The 21,882-nt window shown below is 41.1% G+C and overlaps 1 protein-coding gene across 1 annotated transcript in view; it reads left to right on the top strand.

Moving 5' to 3' along the window:
* The window catches only part of LOC140068899 (IST1 homolog), a 40,387-nt gene that overhangs the window by 6,328 nt on the left and 12,177 nt on the right, over nucleotides 1–21,882 (top strand). Inside the window, exons 4-8 of the mRNA XM_072114257.1 lie at nucleotides 5,950–6,041; nucleotides 7,508–7,587; nucleotides 9,989–10,063; nucleotides 11,791–11,880; nucleotides 19,815–19,904. Of these exons, the coding sequence (XP_071970358.1) occupies nucleotides 5,950–6,041; nucleotides 7,508–7,587; nucleotides 9,989–10,063; nucleotides 11,791–11,880; nucleotides 19,815–19,904 (427 nt within the window). The remainder of the gene's footprint in view (nucleotides 1–5,949; nucleotides 6,042–7,507; nucleotides 7,588–9,988; nucleotides 10,064–11,790; nucleotides 11,881–19,814; nucleotides 19,905–21,882) is intronic.

Genomic DNA, 21,882 nt, shown 5'->3' with positions numbered 1-21,882 from the left:
CCCCAACTTTTTGTGAGTACTATATATAGAACTCCCATTAAGTACCCAGAAAAAGTACCCTTTCACAATAATCAATTCTCTCTAACATTAAAAATCAAGCACAATACAGTACCAAAACCGAGCTTACTACATAGATTTAATACCAAAACTGAGCTCACATCAAACATATGTACTCACATGGAGACTTGGTACAGCCTAGTGTGAAAATGTGGGTAAAGAGTAGAGAGACCTCTGGGCATTGACATTTTGTGCAGCTGGAATTACAATGACTATGAAATTGTGTGTTGGAAGCTAAACCCAGCCTTTCCCCCAATCTTCTATATAGGTTGTAATTATGGAAGCAATATACTGTATACCCTGTTTACATACATAAATCCATACTTCAAAGCAAAAATGAGAAATGAATTCTGCTGGATGGTGGAGCGGATAGGTAGCAGCCAGAGACAGACCATTGTCCACACTAGGAGACAGAGTGAGAAACAACAGAGAGAGACAAACAAGCAGAGTCAAAACTAAGATGGCGGTGAAGAACAGAATCGAATAACTAGACACTGAGTAAACTATGCAGATTGTGTCGGATACACAAAATAGCAAAGTAATAGGCAGTAGTAAGGAAAAGGTGAAAAGGTATGAGGAGACTAGTAGAACCAGCAAGGTGTAATGAAACTATGAAGCTATATAAAGGAGTTCCTGGACGCTGACCCCAGCAGCTGACTAGACCGGCCAACCATCATTCAAGTTAACTGTTTGCTGGACAGAGCTAAGCTGCAGAGAAGCCAGGTATAGCTCAATCAATACCAACACAGCAGCAACCTTAGACCCAGTTCACAAGGAAAATACAGAGGAAAATTAACGCCACCTAAGCTGCACTCGCAGATATAGACTTTGTGGCAGACAGAACTTTCTTTAAGGGGGGGGGGGCATAAATCAGTTGCTTGGAGTCTTTGTTCATCTCCCTCCTCTACCTGGTATTGTCGGATCTTGATGGAGGAGAAAGGGTCATCGTACAAGCACCTTGTAATGCAAGTCCAGAGCAGGAAGCTGCATGTACTGCATTTTTTCCTAATTCCTCCTCTTCTACATTTCGGCTGCAGCCGCTTATTAGCTGTATTGTTACTATTGTTCTCTTCCCATGAGTGTCATGAGATGTAAGTCTGCATAACACATGATATCCAAAATGTGTCGCTCAATGTGTAATTGCGACCTTCCCGCTTCTTTCATTTCCCTGCTGGTCCTGACAGTCATGGACGCAGGGCCGGATTAAGGTTGGTGGGGGCCCTTGGGCGCAAAATCTGGTGGAGGCCCCCACTAAGTGTAGCGTACACACACGTCCTCCTGCTTCCTTTCCACTATCCCAGCAGTAACACAGCTACATACAGCCGCCTCACCCCAGTAACACTGCTACATACAGCCGCCTCACCCCAGTAACACAGCTACATACAGCCGCCTCGCCCCCAGTAACACAGCTACATACATCCGCCTCGCCCCCAGTAACACAGCTACATACAGCCGCTTCATCTCCAGTAACACAGCTACATACAGCCGCCTCCCCCCCAGTAACACAGCTACATACAGCCGCCTCGCCCCCAGTAACACAGCTACATACATCCGCCTCGCCCCCAGTAACACAGCTACATACAGCCGCTTCATCTCCAGTAACACAGCTACATACAGCCGCCTCCCCCCCAGTAACACAGCTACATACAGCCGCCTCGCCCCCAGTAACACAGCTACATACAGCCGCCTCATCCCCAGTAACACAGCTACATACAGCGGCGACAGCACAAAACATATATATATGTATATACACTCACCGGCCACTTTATTAGGTACACCTGTCCAACTGCTTGTTAACACTTAATTTCTAATCAGCCAATCACATGGCGGCAACTCAGTGCATTTAGGCATGTAGACATGGTCAAGACAATCTCCTGCAGTTCAAACCGAGCATCAGTATGGGGAAGAAAGGTGATTTGAGTGCCTTTGAACGTGGCATGGTTGTTGGTGCCAGAAAGGCTGGTCTGAGTATTTCAGAAACTGCTGATCAACTGGGATTTTCACGCACAACCATCTCTAGGGTTTACAGAGAATGGTCCGAAAAAGAAAAAACATCCAGTGAGCGGCAGTTCTGTGGGCGGAAATGCCTTGTTGATTGATGCCAGAGGAGAATTGGCAGACTGGTTCGAGCTGATAGAAAGGCAACAGTGACTCGAATCGCCACCCGTTACAACCAAGGTAGGCAGAAGAGCATCTCTGAACGCATAGTACGTTGAACTTTGAGGCAGATGGGCTACAGCAGCAGAAGACCACACTGGGTGCCACTCCTTTCAGCTAAGAACAGGAAACTGAGGCTACAATTTGCACAAGCTCATCGAAATTGGACAGTAGAAGATTGGAAAAACGTTGCCTGGTCTGATGAGTCTCGATTTCTGCTGCGACATTCGGATGGTAGGGTCAGAATTTGGCGTCAACAACATGAAAGCATGGATCCATCCTGCCTTGTATCAGCGGTTCAGGCTGGTGGTGGTGGTGTCATGGCATGGGGAATATTTTCTTGGCACTCTTTGGGCCCCTTGGTACCAATTGAGCATCGTTGCAATGCCACAGCCTACCTGAGTATTGTTGCTGACCATGTCCATCCCTTTATGACCACATTGTACCCAACATCTGATGGCTACTTTCAGCAGGATAATGCGCCATGTCATAAAGCTGGAATAATCTCAGACTGGTTTCTAGAACATGACAATGAGTTCACTGTACTCAAATGGCCTCCACAGTCACCAGATCTCAATCCAATAGAGCATCTTTGGGATGTGGTGGAACGGGAGATGCGCATCATGGATGTGCAGCCGACAAATCTGCGGCAACTGTGTGATGCCATCATGTCCATATGGACCAAAATCTCTGAGGGATGCTTCCAGCACCTTGTTGAATCTATGCCACGAAGAATTGAGGCAGTTCTGAAGGCAAAAGGGGGTCCAACCCGGTACTAGCATGGTGTACCTAATAAAGTGGCCGGTGAGTGTATATAGAGTATATACATACATTCCAAATACACAGTATATACAAAAACCACATCATTCACATATATATAAATGTACACACATATATGCGTGTATAAACACAGTAGATGCATAAATACACAGTATATGCGTGTATAAACACAGTAGATGCATAAATACACAGTATATGCGTGTATAAACACAGTAGATGCATAAATACACAGTATATGCGTGTATAAACACAGTAGATGCATAAATACACAGTATATGCGTGTATAAACACAGTAGATGCATAAATACACAGTATATGCGTGTATAAACACAGTAGATGCATAAATACACAGTATATACGTGTATATACACAGTAGATGCATAAATACACAGTATATACATATATATATATACAGTAGATGCATAAATACACAGTATATACATATATATATACACAGTAGATGCATAAATACACAGTATATACATATATATATACACAGTAGATGCATAAATACACAGTATATACATATATATATACACAGTAGATGCATAAATACACAGTATATACATATATATATACACAGTAGATGCATAAATACACAGTATATACATATATATATACACAGTAGATGCATAAATACACAGTATATACATATATATATACACAGTAGATGCATAAATACACAGTATATACATATATATATACACAGTAGATGCATAAATACACAGTATATACATATATATATATACACAGTAGATGCATAAATACACAGTATATACATATATATATATACACAGTAGATGCATAAATACACAGTATATACATATATATATACACAGTAGATGCATAAATACACAGTATATACATATATATATATACACAGTAGATGCATAAATACACAGTATATACATATATATATACACAGTAGATGCATAAATACACAGTATATACATATATATATACACAGTAGATGCATAAATACACAGTATATACATATATATATATACACAGTAGATGCATAAATACACAGTATATACATATATATATACACAGTAGATGCATAAATACACAGTATATACATATATATATACACAGTAGATGCATAAATACACAGTATATACATATATATATATACACAGTAGATGCATAAATACACAGTATATACATATATATATACACAGTAGATGCATAAATACACAGTATATACATATATATATATACACAGTAGATGCATAAATACACAGTATATACATATATATATATACACAGTAGATGCATAAATACACAGTATATACATATATATATACACAGTAGATGCATAAATACACAGTATATACATATATATATATACACAGTAGATGCATAAATACACAGTATATACATATATATATATACACAGTAGATGCATAAATACACAGTATATACATATATATATATACACAGTAGATGCATAAATACACAGTATATACATATATATATACACAGTAGATGCATAAATACACAGTATATACATATATATATACACAGTAGATGCATAAATACACAGTATATACATATATATATACACAGTAGATGCATAAATACACAGTATATACATATATATATACACAGTAGATGCATAAATACACAGTATATACATATATATATATACACAGTAGATGCATAAATACACAGTATATACATATATATATACACAGTAGATGCATAAATACACAGTATATACATATATATATACACAGTAGATGCATAAATACACAGTATATACATATATATATACACAGGATGCATGTTTCGTGCGGGGGACGGGGGGGGGTGAGCGAGCTGAGCGGGGAGCAAGGGGTGGTGAGCGAGCTGAGCGGGGAGCAAGGGGTGGTGGTTAGCGAGCGGAGCGGGGGTGGTGAGCGAGCGGGGGGTGGTGAGCGAGCTGAGCGGGGAGCAAGGGGTGGTGAGCGAGCGGAGCGGGGAGCGGGGGGTGGTGAGCGAGCGGAGCGGGGAGCAAGGGGTGGTGAGCGAGCGGAGCGGGGAGCGGGGGGTGGTGAGCGAGCGGAGCGGGGAGCGGGGGGTGGTGAGTGAGCGGAGCGGGGGGTGGTGAGCGAGCTGAGCGGGGAGCAAGGGGTGGTGAGCGAGCGGGGGGTGGTGAGCGAGCGGAGCGGGGAGCGGGGGGTGGTGAGCGAGAGGAGCGGGGGTTGTTGAGCGAGAGGAGAGCGAGCCGGGCGGGGAGCCGGGGGCGGTGTTTAGCTGGGATTAAGCGGAGCGGGAGCGGAGAGCGAGTGAGCGGACCAGGGGGCGGGGAGCCGGGGGCGGTGTTTGGCCGGGATTGAGCGGAGCGGGAGCGAGCAGGGTTGCTTGTCAACTGTGCCGGAGGGGGGGAGGCGCGGAGTGGCGGCTCCCCATGCAGCAGGATGAGTGGGCGGGCAGTTTATGCAGGGGCTGGATCGCCAGGGAGGCGCTCACCAATGCCCGGAGGCGGAGGGCGGCGTTCGGCTCATGAGGGGGGGGCACGGGAGGTGCGATCTGGTGGGGGCCCCTAGGGGGGGCAAGATGGTGGGGGCCCCGGGGCTAGAGCCCCGGGAGCCCCGCCTATAATCCGGCCCTGCATGGACGGGGTCTGTTTCTGTGGAATAAACCAATGTTATACATTCTGGTGCTAGGCTACAACAACAGCCAGCCACTCTGGTTCCTGGGAATCCAGCTGCCCCCACACTCTGGTCAGACCCCGGGGGATAACATTGCAAGTGCAGCTGTGTAAAGGACCGGCTGCAGTGAGTAGCAGGAATTTAATGAAGACAGCCCTGGGGTAGTGCTTTGTAGATGTTAATTAAAGTGGTAGAATTCTTTTAATCCTCCCCTGTGTACTATAGTGCAGCAACCGAGTATATGGTACAAAAACTTTATTCAGCTGTAATAACATTGCATTTTCCATAATTGTTACTGTCTTGTGTTCCTTACATGTAGGAGCCTTGACCCAAGCCTCTCAGAAGTTGTTTCGACTGTCATCTGGGCTTCCCCACATCTTGAGACTGAGGTCTCTGAGCTGAAGAAAGTAGGTAGAAATAATTTACTTTATAGCAGCGCAACAATAATAATGTGTTCTAATATTTTAATCCTACATCTTACCAATTATTAAATGAATACCTATTCTAAGGCAGGGCAACTAAAGAGAACATGTCCCCAGTTTTTACACCGTAAAACTATCATCCCCATCAGGTCTTATGCAAATCAGCTGAGATAGGTCACTTTTTGGGCTGCTATAACATGTTTTTCCAGTAGGCTGCTCTGCTACCAAATTATTTATTTTTACAAAGGGTTAAAGAAGAAAATGCATGTGCAACATCCCCCACCGGGGCCTAGCCTTTCTCGTGGCCTAGCCACGGAATGGGGGCTTTGTCCAGAGCTTGGCAGGTCTCCAGCAGGTGGTGTGTGCAAGAAAATGGAGGGAGAGGCTGATAGAATAGGCTTCTACCTGGGTCAACCCCGATGTGTAGGGATCCCTGATGGATCCCTAATGGTGGAGGATGGGGAGCTCGTGATTGTGAACAGCCTAATCCAGGGATCAGTGCAAAATAACTTACAGTTCTTTAACTGTAAGTTAACTGCAACAGAAATGGCTTTAACATCAGCAGAACTTCAGCTGGAAGGAGATAGCTGGCCGGAGTGCAGATCCGCAGGAAGATGGATCCTCACAGCCTGGATAATGACTTACCAGGCTTGGGTGGTAGAGATGGTGGATCTCTGTCTTTAGTCTCTTGGGACAGGCTAAAGTGTCAGGCAGCTTGCCTGTGACATCTCTGTTTCCTCGGCTGAGACAAACTCCTCTGAGACAAACTCCTCAGAGCATTTCATTGGTTGTAACAATTAAGCTGTAATCACTAAGTCTCCCATTTTAAAGACCTCCTTGTAAGGTGATCAGTCTCACCAGGTAGCTACTGACATGGACAGGGACACTTTCACACCCCTACCTATCGGCAGGGGTGTTGCAACATGCTTTATTTTGTTAGACGATTGGCTTTTGGAGAGCAGATTTTTCAGAAACAAATTTCAGGGGCTCTGTTGCATTTGCAGAGCAACTGATACTGCAGACAGCACTGGGTACTTCATTGGACCCCAGAGCTGACAGCAATCGCTAGCTATGGGCATCCTATGATGTAAATTTATATCCAAATGCATAAATGGGTTAATGACACTGTTCAGCACTATTACAATGTGTGTCATTAAGGGGTTCATTTTCATCAAAAATTGTCTAACATGCCTTGTGCCACAAGTGTTTTAGATTTTTTTTTAATTCAATTTTGGATTTAGAATGAAATGGAAAGAGAGCATGGCTTCCTTGCAAATGGCTTAGCGTATAGTGGGAGTGGTTAAAGTGGCAATCCTTTTTTGTAAACTAAGAATAACAACAGAGATGCAAGGTTGGTTGCTAGGAATAATGGAGAACATCATCCAATTTTATATCCTTTTTTGTTGTCACCACAATAATATTAAAAATTATTTGAAAAAATTAATCTACAGGTAGTTCATCAACTTTGCCTTAGATACAGCAAAGAATATGGTAATCTCTGCCGGGCAAACAATCTTGGCACCGTCAATCAAAAGGTAAGTAAAATATGGATAAAATGTGTCGAGTTATTTAATTGGGAATTTGCAAAATAGGAATCCTGTTGTCAGCTTAAAGGGATTAACCATCAATGCACACTATTAAAATAAAATCCCCATTACTAAAAACTTCCAAAAATATTTTCCATATTAATGAGGGCTGTGAGGGGGTTCTGCTGTACTATACATTCCTGGGGTACAACCATTGTAGGCTTGTAAGTGTTTACAAAAATTGTGTGTGTTTTGACAGAGAGCATAATTTATGTTCAAACATTGGGGCACATTAACTTACCTGTCCCGTCGCGATCCCCGTTGTGCATTGTCTGACGAGGATTCGGATCTTCCACGATTCACTAAGATTGTGCGCCCGATTTCCTGCATCTGTCGCTTCCCCCGCTGAGGTCCGCCTGAGTTCACCTTCTTCCTCCCTGTGCATGTGAGTGCTGATCTTGCAACACAATTTAGTTTGTCTGCGGTTTGTCCGAATCAGTCGGGTTGTCTGAGGTCCACGCCCCCCGATTGTTGTCGCATGCAAGCCGGCGCCAATACACCACAATCAGATAGGGTGCGCTAAAAACCCGGGGCAATTTAGGGCAAAACGATAAAAAATCGGGAAACCCAACTAAAATCCGCTGTTTGGATCCTTAATAAATATGCCCCATTAACTTGCATTCACAGACTTATGGGTATTTAAGACATGGGTCTGGCCTTCCCTTAGGAACTGCATACCCCTACAAACCTCCAATGAAAGCAGGCTATCCCATTTATATATTTATATTTTTATCACCTATGCACAAGCAGGGATCTATTTTAAGTTGATGTCACCCTAGTCACTAACAGTGCTTAGAGCCCCTATTGCTGCCATTAATCAAATGCCTCTGAATCAAACATTTTAAAGCATTAACCTCCATACAGCCGATTTGCAGCAATTTGCACTGTTAGCACCCATGATCCCTTTAACCACCACTGTGGGCGCTGCCATGTTGGTATGGATCGTCGGTCCCCGTGATGTCATCAGGGAGCGATGATCTATTCGCTAATGATCTTTCTAAGACCCGAGGCTGTCTCGTTTTAACCCTTTCATTACAATGTGCTACCAGCACATTGTAAAGAATGAGGAGGAAAATCTCCATATACACAGTAGTATGGCAGTATATGATAGGATCGATCAGACAACCTAGGATTAACATTAGGTATCGCCGCGTCCGAAAATGACCGATCTATCAAAATACAATAACGTTTTTTTCACTGCGTTTTACCCCGTAACGGAAAATAGCGTGTAAAGCCGAAAATGGCACTTTTTTGGCATTTTCAAAAATATTTAAAAAAAACAATAAAAAGTGATCAAAAGGTTGCACAGTCCTAAAAATGATAGCAATGAAAACGTGATCAAAAGTCGCAAAAAATTACACCACCCACAGATGATGGGAAGATGGGAATTTTTTTTTTTTTTGTACAGGAGCTTTTAATTTTTATAAATATATTAAAACATTATAAAACCTATACAAATTTGGTATCCCTATGATTACACCGCCCACAAGAAAATGCTGAAAATGCGTTTTTTCACCATTTTCACTGCATTTGGAATTTTTTTTCCCGCTTTCCAGTACACTGCATGGAATATTAAATACTGTTACTATGAAGTGCAATTTGTTACGCAAAAAATAAGCCATCACAGAGCTCTTTATGTTGAAAAATGGTGAGTGAAAAATGAAAGTGAAAAAAACTAAAAAGGGCCCAGTCGTTAAGGGGTTAAAGTACCCTAGAGGTCTATAGAAAATTGAAAGGGGATGGAAAAAGATTTTCATACAAATGTTATAATTTTGTTAAAAAGTATTAGAACAAAATAAGACATTTATAAATATGGTTTCCTTGTGATTGTACCGGCCCAAATAATAAAGGAGATGTGTCATTTGGAGCGTAGTGTGAAAGCCATAAAAACCAAGTCCACAAGAAAATGTGCATTTTTTCAAATTTCACTGCATTTAGAATATTTTTTTCCTGCTTCGCAGTACACAGCATAGAATATTAAATACTGTCAATATAAAGTAATATTTGCCACACAGAAAACAAGCCCTCATACAGCTCAATACATAGATTTTTGAAAATGGAGGAGGGAAGGGGTTTTTTTAATTTCTGTGAATGTACATATGGATTTTGTATGTGTTCTATGGTATATGTTTGCTTGTATAAAATATGTTTAATAAAGAATTTGAAATTATAGAAACAAAACAAAAAAGGGCCTATTCGTTAAGGGGTTAAAAATGTCCCCATAAGTCTCTTATATACATACATGCTTTGCCCACTTTCCTAAGGATAGGGAATAACCATAAAACTTGGGATAGCACCTTGGCAGTCATGGACAACCCCTTTAATCAACCCCTTTAATTTATTTCAACAGGTGATAGAGTTGCTCACTAGCAATAAGCCTACCCCAGATGTCATTGAGAAATACCTGTTCCAGATTGCCAAAGAGGTTAGTATTGGCATGGTTTGCCTTAAAGGGGTATTCTTACGAAGACAAAATTCTTAAATATACTCAGGATAACAAAATAATTTTATGATTCACTGTTATTTACAAAAATACAGCATTTCACAGTTAAAAATTATCTTTATTAATCATCACTAGGGGATTAAAATTTGAGAACTTTATATCCTCCCCACTGGGTCACATGTATCATAGTTTTTTGGCTGCCACTTTTTCGATATTCCTGAAGTTGGCCTACCTAATCATTGCAATGTATCTTAATGTTTTCCACTTTGTGATACATGTGATGAGTTCCCTGTTTAGTATCAGTTTTGCGACTTTTTGTGGTGTGCAACTTTTTGGTCCCAATAGTAGCTCCCAAAAGTAAGTCTGGGTCTAGCATGCTTTGTTTTGGGATTTATTAGGTGCAAGAATGGGACAATTTCAGAACCCAAAAGTCTCACAAGTTCAACAAACATCTGCGCTACAAAGATAAAAACAGCACTAAATTAAATCCTGGAGGCAGATAACTTTATTACACTGCTTGATTCTGCACCTAAAAAATTTCAAACTGTGAAAAGCCTCACAAAATGTCACCAAAAAAAGAAAAAGAAAGCAATAGGAGTGATACATGTCTCCCAATGAACATCTAGGTTGATATATGTCTGTTACTATCACTAATATGAACTACAAGGCCACAGTAAACTTTTTTAAAGGAAACCTGTCAGCAGAAATAGACCTAGTAAAACCTAATAAACCGTATAAAACAGATTATAAGGAAATTTACCATTTTATTTCATGCATTATAAACCAAACATTGCTTGAGAACGCTGTAGCTACACTGATTCTGAAACATATCTTATTTAATCCCCAAGTTGAGTGGTTTTCCCGAAAAAACTATTATAACATTCAGGACCTTGAGAAAACTGGATTGCATTCAGCCTCCCGTTCATAAACACATTACACAGTGCTGCCTGAAGTGTCCAGACACATCTAATCAAACTGAGCTGGATCACTCATACACAGCAGTTGGGGGATGTGCAGCGATTGATTACTTCTGCATGTCAAGCACAACACAGCGATTACATCATTCTCTGGAGCAGTGCATACTTAATGTAAGAGGAGAAGCACCGAGCCCCTGCACAGAAGCGACAGTTCCTCATTATCATAATTGTATAATTGTTTTTTTCAGCAAAACCAGCTTCAGCTCAGGGATTAAACAAGATATGTGCCTGCATCGGTGTAGTTACAGCATTCTCAAGGTATTTTTGGTTCATAATGCATGAAATCAAATGGTAGGTTTCCTTTTAATCTTCTAGATCGTGTTCCTTTTATAGACCAGCATGGTATTTGTAAGTTTAAGAGGGGATAAACCCAGGACTTAAGTCAAGCTCTCCCTGCCACCTCCACAGTGCTTGACATCCCTAAATTCTTCAGGTGACCTGGCTAATGACTTACTGGAAGCAAGGACATCAGGGAGAAGTGGCGTTATAAAGCAGGTAGTTCTTGACTTTAGTGCTGAGCTCTCTGTATCCATGATTTTATGCAACCAATTTGCAAGTTTCTACTAACAAGTTTATACTAAGTTTCTACTAACAGGGCTTAACATGAATAACTGTGTTATTAACTATGCTCTTATTTGAATACAATATAAAAGCAAAGTTCAAACTTTTCATTAAAAATGTAATGACTTTGTGTCCAATATATGAATTCATAGTTGTTTTTTTCCCCTTCAGGCTGGTGTCAAGATGGAGTACCCTGACCCTGGTGTGGATTCTAATACTTTTCAACAATCTAATGCATCTTGTCCATATCCGCAAAGCAAGGTGAGCATCAATTAGTAATTCTGTTAACCATCTTGTGGGTTCGTGAGTTTAAAGTATAAAACTGTAATGTCAGGGGACAAGAAAATAGTGCAGATTAAGTAATGTAACTGTAATACTAGCCTACATGCTTTATATTACATTTATTTTGGTGTTTTAGAAACTTCAGTTGTCTCCTCCATAAAAAAATCTATCTAGCATGAAAAACCAGGAACACTTAGATGATAAATCCAGGCACTGTGACTGTGGTAATCTTCATATATTCATCCATGGCCTCAGCGTTGGACTGGCCCACCGGAGAACCGGAGAAACCGGTGGGCCCCGACTAGGTGGTCACGTGGAAGGTAGGGCTGCTCACTGCTCGCAGCATGTGGAAAAAGTCTCCTTTCAATGGGGCCGGGAGCGACCATCAGGTGGTGAGAGAATCACATGGTACCGCAGCTCTGCTGCTGCGTATGAATACTGTTACTACTGCCAGCGTCACTGTGCTGGGGAGGAAAAGAAGGAGTGAGGTAGCTTTGGAGCAGGCTGCTACTTTTATTTATTTATTGCATGCAAGTAAGCTGGGGGCTGGGCTACTATGAAGGTATTTGAAAGGGTAATGGAGGCTTAGAAGCTGCAGGTCAGGACTCATTATTAGGCTCCTAGGGGAAGTGGGGTTCTGTGCTGTGAACCAAAGTGTACAGGCTACTGGCTGCAGCAGCACCTCACTATCCACAGACACATTGTCAGGGAAATATCCCCATATCTTGATGTAATGTGTGGTTCCAAATCATTGTATAGTACGAGCTGCTCAGTGAATCACTCAGACCTTCACATGTTTGAGAGAATTCCAATTTATTTAGGTTGCAGACAGTTTTTATAGGTTCTTGAGACAAAGGAACCTACTGACCATACCCACATTCCAATAGCCTCTGAAAGATGATCTGTGTACTGGGGGGATGGTACATAGGGGTCTTTTCTATCAATAGTGCGAAAGAAGAAGACACATAGAGGGAGAACACAATAGAAAATGGATTCTATTCCCTCACAATTCCTCCCTTTTGTGAATAATTTCAGGTACTGCTCAGGTGGTACATTGACATATGCTAATCACACATCCAGGACTTATCTAACCCTTCACCTGCTTCCCTCCTGAGCATCCTGAACATTACATCACAACACAATTCATGTAAATCCATTGTAAAGGGTAGAATCTGTACATCCTATTGGTGTATATACTTATACATGTCAGCCTACCAACCCCTGAGTACTATTAGACATGGTACAGCGCACACACTGTAGTAGGAGTGGTAGGAGTGATAATGTCCATAGCAGCATCAAGCTACACAGATTCATGTTCTGTAGTCTCTGGGTCCAGCACCATTCTTCTTCAGCTGTCGCAGTCTCGTTGTAGTTTCTACACGCTGATGTGTCAGAGGTACTTGGAATGACCCTTCAAAAGACTCTCAGGTGTCACATCAGGACCATCTCATCACCTGGGTGCAGGTCCTCTGCTCTAGCTACTTTAGGTTCTGGAACTGAAACAGATACTTGGTTATGCACCTAAGAAAAAAATGTATCTGCAGGTTTTGGACATCCCACCAATTCTCCATGACACCTCTGAACAACCTTAGGGAAGTATTTGTTCATCCATGGGGCAATTCTAAAAACAACCTCAGTAGGTGAAAAGCCTTTTTAATCCCTAGAGCTCTCGTCAACTATATTACTACCCCAATAGGGATTATTACTTTAGTCTCTAGAATAAGTGGAATAACATATTCCCCGATCCCTGGCTGTGGTCTTTACAGTTGCTTTAGTTACAGGATAGGGTTCAGATTACCCAGAAAAGAGGTCCACACACATAAGTACATTTTCGTAGCTACTTACCTTTGGTAGCTGTACTTAGCCAATCTGCAGCCTCTGGAAAGGGTAAAGCGGCTTCGGAGTATATATATGAGGGTCTTCACTACTCTCCTTACATTGTACTAAGCATATATAAACATACTTGTGTAAATGGACAGTAGCAAAAGTGAATCTAAGTGATACTCCATACTTATCCACCATGGAGCATATAGAGTCTTAGCCTGGTGCCTCACCCTGTGGGTGCACTGAACCATCATAGGGTAAAGGGCCCTTGGCAGACATTGCTTGTCACCTTTTTGCCATAGTCCACCCTCCATCCATGGGGTCCCAGTGTTACTCCAGTCTTGCTTCCTCACCTGTGAAGCCTGTTTCTATATAGACAGGAGTATAGATAAACCTACTGGGCCAGCGAGGGTCACGGACTGTACTGATCCAGGCTCCTTTCCCCTAGGCTTTCTAGTAACCAGTAACCGGTCACTTCATGTATTAGAGCTTTATAGGTTTTTCCTTCTAGGATGGACCTTTATTGTAACACTAAGGCCTCTATCAGCTATTTCAAAGCCTCATAGTTGTTGATAAACTTACTATATGAAGTTAGAAATCATAAGGAATCCCAAAAGACTCACATTCTTCCCCTCTGCCACTTTACACCCCTCCATCAGTGCCTTCACCTCCGCCTCCTGTACAGACAGGTAGGTCAGGAGCGGTTCTGCTGCTGTTACCTCATGTTGTGTGACCTCTGCACATCTGATGTAGAATTAACCTCATTCCTGGTTTCTAAAGCAATCTACAAAATACTCTAAATGCAGATGAATGATATATTCAGTTTTGACATATTAAAAGGTAACTGATTCATTTATCATTAAATTAATAGAAAATTTTAAATATAACCATACAACCTCATGTCTCCCCCCTTTGAATGTAGCGAAAATAGTGGAGCTGGATTCAATGTAATACATCATAAAGAGGGCATGTTATAACCAAGGTTTCTAGTCATGAAGAGATGAAATAGTAACAGGATAATCCAAAACTACTACAGACACAGGCAGCAGTAGGATACAAAACCAAGAAGGATCCAGGTTGTCATGTGACACACGATCCGCAGCTTCCGGCCTGTTTCCTCTCCTCTGAGGTGCTTGGCTTAAACTTAAATGAGAACAATAGAAAAAGCACAATATACTCCAGAAAAAACACAGTTTTGTGACCAATGCCGATGTATCAATGCTGTATAATAGGAGACATACAGCATACAAATTCCTTAGATCTTATTATAAAGCTATACAGTCATACTGGGGGCACATGCTGGGGGCACATGCTGGGGGCACATACTGGGGGCACATGCTGGGGGCACATACTGGGGACACATACTGGGGGACAGTGTTACTTAGCAGAAGCATCACTAGAGCCAGTGACGTAGAAGGCTTCTAGGGGTGTTATAACTTCTGCCTAAAAAGCTCCTAATAATAATCACCGTCATAGCTGCTGAATAGGACTAATAGTATGGGATCATAGGGAGCTTTTACTCCTGGTTAAAACAATAAAATTACAGATGTTGCACCGAATCAATCCCAAAATCTGCTTAGGGCCATGAGGGTTATCTTGAACACACATTCTCATTGTTTCTTTCTTCTATTAACATTCCAACATGTGCTCCCCCTCCCCCTCCTGTGTTCACTGAGACAAGGGGGGGAGGCAGCCCCCTCCTTCTCCCTGTGGTGTCTGTAGTACTAGGTGTCCCAGCATACCAAGAGAACAAAGAAAGAATCCAACACACCATTGTAACATCTAAGTTCGCTGTATCATCCTACACAAATTGCAAAAACTTTTGACCACACCCTACAAACTTTTAGGTGTATTATAAAGTTTTACACTACATGTCTGTTGTTTTTAAACATAAATCACAGGATTTCTCAGGTCCAAGCCTACAATGAACAATGTCCACAATTGTGTGCTGTGCTTTCCTCACATCTGGTAACTCTGATGAAATACCACTAGCACTATACATGATATAGACAAAACACATATTTATATCTTTGCCATAATCTGCAGGACTGTATGATGGAATAAACTCATAGAACATCTACAGTATCTGGCAAGGGTCAGCTCAGGGAATCCAATTGGGACTGCACAACCATCCAGGAGCTCTCCCCACAGAAGACTAAAATCCGTAACAAATATGTTACTAGCCGGGTTTTTGGACTTTGAAGTTCTGAGAGGTGACTCTTAGATAAGCAGGCACAGTCTCCTACATTTATTCCCTGGGTACTATATCTTAGTTGTCTTCTAAAGTTACAACAATAGCCAAATACAGCTGAGCGGACTGTGGGTGCAAATCCAAGGATCTTTAGGCAATGCATCATTCCCCATACCACTGCTCTATTAAAGTATATCAAATTGAGAAACATCTGCCCCCTACAGGAGAAACATCTGAAGACTATTTCTTTGTTCTGTGCAGAGCCCGCACTTTTTCTAATCTAGTCTTGACCGGATATATTCCAGTGTGGGGGTTGGGTCTAGGTGCCACATTGCATTCACATGTCTCCGCCAGTCTGTTTCTTTGTTTCCATACATCAATTCATCCACCATTTTAGGGTGGAGGCAGAACCTTTCCTGAATTTTGTCTTTTGTCTGTCCAACGTTTTTGTTCGTCATCGTCATAACACTCATACAACACACAATTTCCTATGGCTGTTTCTTTATAACCTCCTCTGGTCACTTCCTCTGTAACTTTCTTCTATCCACTTGCAATTTCCATCATATCATTATCATGCAACCAGCCTTTGTTCTTTTAAGAACCTTTCCATTTACCAACATACAAACAACCATCTTGTGATATACTTGTCCTTTTCCACATTCTCTGACATCCTTTTACAGCCTTTTTCTCATTCAAGATCCGTAATACTGGTTTCCCTCTGAATTGCCTCTCATCCTACCTAGCAATTTTTTCCCATAATTTTCTATATATCTCTAGTGCCGGCACACACTCGCAGTCACTCACTCTTCCATAGGGCAGTTTTAACCACTTCTAATTCTAAAATTTTTTATTCTTTTTTTTTTTTTTTTAAACGTTTGCCCGTCAAGAAATGACTGCAGTCCCCTTCCTTGAAGCAGCTCTGGATCCTACCACACAAAATAAATTTATAAAGTCCGACTGTCCAAACTCAGTCTACTTTGTCTCAAGCGAATTACGATCCAAAAACAGCTCTTCTAGGAGACTCTTTAGGTAGGGGCGATTCCAGGATGTTACTCTCTTAAAACCAGTACAGTACAGTATCACAATAGCGCTATCAAACACACATGTTTAAACTCACACAATACCCATATACACTACCACACATCACATGGATTTTCAAATAAACTAACAAGATTCTTTGGACTGGGCAATATAGGCATGCAACTCACCAGACGTGGAACAATCCAAACAAGGAGAGACAGAGCAAATTTGTAAGAAAAAGCTTCTTACCTTTTTGTGCAGCTGCATGGTCTGTCTGTCCTGAAAGGATGATCCCTAAATTCTCCGGTAGGCGTCATGCAAACTCATGTCGCTGTTCGAGCGCCAAGTTTTGTCAGGGAAATATCCCCATATCTCGATGTGTGTGGTTGTATAGTACGAGCTGCTCGGTGAATCACTCAGACCTTCACATGTTTAGAGAATTCCAATTTATTTAGGTTGCAGACAGTTTTTATAGGTTCTTGAGACAAAGGAACCTACTGACCATACCCACATTCCAATAGCCTCTGAAAGATGATCTGTGTACTGGGGGGATGGTACATAGGGGTCTTTTCTATCAATAGAGCCAAAGAAGAAGACACATAGAGGGAGAACACAATAGAAAATGGATTCTATTCCCTCACAACATTCACTGACACATAGCTGCTGCTCATGTCACTAGGACCCTGCTGGAGGTCTCTCCCGGGCTCCTATGGACCAGGAAGTGGCTGATAGACGGGGCAGAGGGGGAGGGAGGACAGAGTGTGCAGGCAAAATGTCTGGCCTGGGTAATGACTGTGTCTCCAGCTGCTTTAATGTTCCCCTCTTCTGCTATTGTCTTGCCTAAAATGTAAGTGTGCAGCTAATGCAATCAATGTAGAGTGCGTGTATATTGCGTATAATGGAAGTGTTCATGTGTATACTATGTCTTCACTATGTGTTCAGGTGTATACTATGTCTTCACTATGTGTTCAGGTGTATACTATGTCTTCACTATGTGTTCAGGTGTATACTGCATTTTTCTATTCTCACATGTCTACACTGTGTGTTCTGCATATGTGTTTATGTGTATAATGTGAATTTATACATGTATGTGTACATATGCATATAAATAAAGCATGTGTCACTATATATTTCTTTATATTGATGTACACCAACATATACATATATATATATATATATATATATATATATATATATATATATATATATATATAAAAATAGCAATACACTTTCAATATTCATGCTATTTCATATACATCTGCTTATATGTCTGAAATAATGACAGTAATGAATGCTATAAATGAAAAAATCATCATGTTATTGTTTAATATAATCATTATGGCAGTGTGGCAGAGCATAACCTTTGCATTGCGTCACACATTGTATTTTAATTCTGTTTTTTAAAAGCAACTGGAAGGGGCTTGACCAGAACACATATGCATATCCACTGAAAGGCATGCGTTCTGAAATGTACATTTTTAGTTGACAAATGTGTGGTGCTCAGTGGAAATTCATTTATGTTGTGGGTAATCCCCTTCCCTTTGTGTTGGAGGTGTGTGTTAAAACACAATGGCAGTAGTATTGGAAATGGGATCCAGTAAAGTGGCCCACTCAGAGTGGCATTAACAAGTGGAAATTTTTAATATAGGTCTAAAAATACAACGCATTTCGTGGTTAGGGAAACCCCTTTATCAAGTGAACAGAGACTATGGCGGAGAAGTGAATCGGGTGTTCGATTTCTTATGGCGGAGAAGTGAATCGGATGTTCTGATTTCTTGAAATCGGAACATCCGATTCACTTCTCTGCCATAGTCTCTGTTCACTTGATAAAGGGGTTTCCCTAACCCTGAAACGCGTTATGTTTTTAGACTTATATTAAAAATTTCCACTTGTTAATCCCACTCTGAGTGGGCCACTTTACTGGATCCCATTTCCAATACTACTGCCAAGCAAATCCTGAGTAGTGCGGCTACACCACACAGGAGTTTATCCACCAGGAGGCGGCACCAGACCATCTGTAACCATAATAACGTTATTTCATAGTCTTGTGCCTATCCCAGCACAACAACACACGGTGAGCTTAAAATTCACTATAATCCCAATGCTATCTCTAAGGGTGTTACACTATTAGCTCTTTCTTTCCCTGTCCACTCTTGCCACACTCTGTTAAAACACATTGGGGCAGATTTATCAAGCTGTCTGAAAGTCAGAATATTTCTAGTTGCTCATGGCAACCATTCACAGCTCAGCTTTCATTTTACCATTGCTCATGAATATTTTAAAGGGGAGCTGTGATTGGTTTCCATGGGCAACAATTACCTGACATAAATATATAAGTTTTCTAAAATAAGTCTAATGTACAATTTTTTAAAAAGGTTTTCTTATGATGACATTTGCAAATGGGAAAATACCCCTTACTAGCTTGTTAGCGTTCCATAATGATATATAGATATATATATATATATATATATTTATAAAGATCATGCAGAGTCCAATAGAATTGTGTTGCACAGCCCATTTCAAAGGTGTACCAAAAAATGTTGGTGCACTCTGTTGGAGCAGTGCATGGCGCGCCAAAAATCCTGAATCTGGTGCCCTCTGCACACTACACAGGCAAACTGCAACTAGTACAGACTGCAATATTTTTAGTAAATGTGGGGCATTGTATTTAGCCTTTTACTTATTGCTGCTTCCTATATGGGCAATGTAGACTTTTACCCATTTCCAATAGCGTAACTAGAGTCCTGTGGGCAATGTTTCTGATGGGGTCCCCCGCCATTTAGAATAAACTTGTATGCATGAAAACTTTTTGTCATACTTCTGATGTAATGAATTTGTGTCCAATATATGAATTCATAGTTGTGTTTTTCCCCTTCAGGCTGGTGTCAACATGGAGTACCCTGACCCTGGTGTGGATTCTAATACTTTTCAACAATCTAATGCATCTTGTCCATATCCGCAAAGCAATGTGAGCATCAATTAGTAATTCTGTTAACCGTGAGTTTAGAGTATAGAACTGTCATGTCAGGGGACAAGAAAATAGTGCAGATTAAGTAATGTAACTGTAATACTAGCCTACATGCTTTATATTACATTTATTTTGGTGTTTTAGAAACTTCAGTTGTCTCCTCCATAAAAAATCTATCTAGCATGAAAAACCAGGAACACTTAGATGATAAATCCAGGCACTGTGACTGTGGTAATCTTCATATATTTATCCATGGCCTCATTCCTTCTAAAATCAACTTTTAAAATGATTCTACTGAGCCACAATGGTGCCTGGGGGTGTTACAGGAGTCCCTCTGTGCTGCAGATTTACAGGCTGTTACTCACACTCACCCTTCCCCTGCTTGCCTCAGCACTTCCCCATGGCTCTGCCTAATATAATATCAACACAGTTGAGGAAGTTTCAGTACACAGTAAGAGGGGGAAGTGCACCGCCTGTGAATCAGCAGCATGGAGCGGCTCTGCTAACATCCTTATGAGCCCTTCTGACTCATTAGCATAATTTTTATTTTACAAGGACGGAGGCCATGGATAACATGGTCTTTGGAGCTATGAGTAAGTGTCCCTGGCTTGCTTCATTTTGATGATGGGTTTCCTTTAATCTACTGCCATGCACAAAAACAATTGTCTGACATAAATATATGTTTTCTAAAATAAGTCTAATGTACAATGATGATATTTGCAAATGGGAAAATACCCCTAACTAGCTTGTAAGCGTTCCATAATGATATATATATATTATATTTGTTTTATAATTTCTGCACCAAAAGGGGTGTTCCGGTGCTCAGTTGGATTGTGCGACACATTTATCATGCAGAGTCCAATAGAATTGTGTTGCACAGCCCATTTCAAAAGCGCACCAAAAAATGTTGGTGCACTCTGTTGGCGCAGTGCAGGGTGCGGCAGAAATCCTGAATCTGGTGCCCTCTGCACACTACACAGGCAAACTGCAACTCGTACAGACTGCACTGTTTTTAGTGGGGCATTGTATTTAACCTTTTACTTATTGCTGCTTCCTGTATGGGCAATGTTGACTTTTGACCGCGCTGCCGCTCTGATTTTATTCTCAGCTGTACTGGTACATATAGTACTCAGTGCTGCAGCATGGAGTACCACAGTGACGAGTGATGGGACCGGGCCTCCTTTTCCTAGCTATGCATGTACGGCACTGTTAGCGGGTGCAGGCCTGTCTCTGGGCACGTTTGCGGTCGCATCCCCTGTTACGCTCCTGCCCATGTCTTGAATTGGTAACTTTATTGTATCAGTCCATTCTGAATTTAATAACTGTGAAGATGACAAATGCTACATAATGCTTCACCATAAAAAAGAAAGACTTTGATGACTTTAGTTGTCACCGCAAAACGTTTTTTATGCTTTTATTACAGTTTATTTCTATAAACAAAATTTCATGAATGAATAGAACAGGTAAATAAAATAAATTTGTCCTATGTCTTATTAAAACAACTATGCTTCCTCCTTCCCTTCTTTGGTTACATTCTTAACTTGGCTTCTTGTCTCTAATGGCACCTCTGTCAATATTCTGCTTCACAAACAGAGGTCTATGGAGAGGGAAGGGGGAGAAGAAGGCTATTATCATATAGTATGCGATTTATTACCTTCTTTCTCTGAACAATACTAGAGTGCTATAAAAAATTCTAAGTATATAGCAAGGCTGAGAAACTGCAGTTCTCTATTTCAGCAACCCCAGTTCTTTTACTGTCTCGCCATAGACAGTAAAAAGAAAGCGAAAAGCAGACTAGTCAAACCTTATTGAAGAAGGATTCTTTAATTACCGTATATTCCGGCGTATAAGACGACCTGGTGTATAAGACGACCCCCCTACTTTCCTGTTAAAATATAGAGTTTAAGATATAGTCGCCGTATAAGACTACCCCTTTTCCAACGCATACAAAACACCGGTAAAAATTAAAATTATGCCC

The sequence above is a fragment of the Engystomops pustulosus genome, chromosome 7 (assembly GCF_040894005.1).
Source record: "Engystomops pustulosus chromosome 7, aEngPut4.maternal, whole genome shotgun sequence".
In the NCBI taxonomy this organism is placed as follows: Eukaryota; Metazoa; Chordata; class Amphibia; order Anura; family Leptodactylidae; genus Engystomops; species Engystomops pustulosus.
The sequence above is the reverse complement of the archived record's forward strand: the minus strand, read 5'-3'. Positions and strand labels throughout refer to the sequence as shown.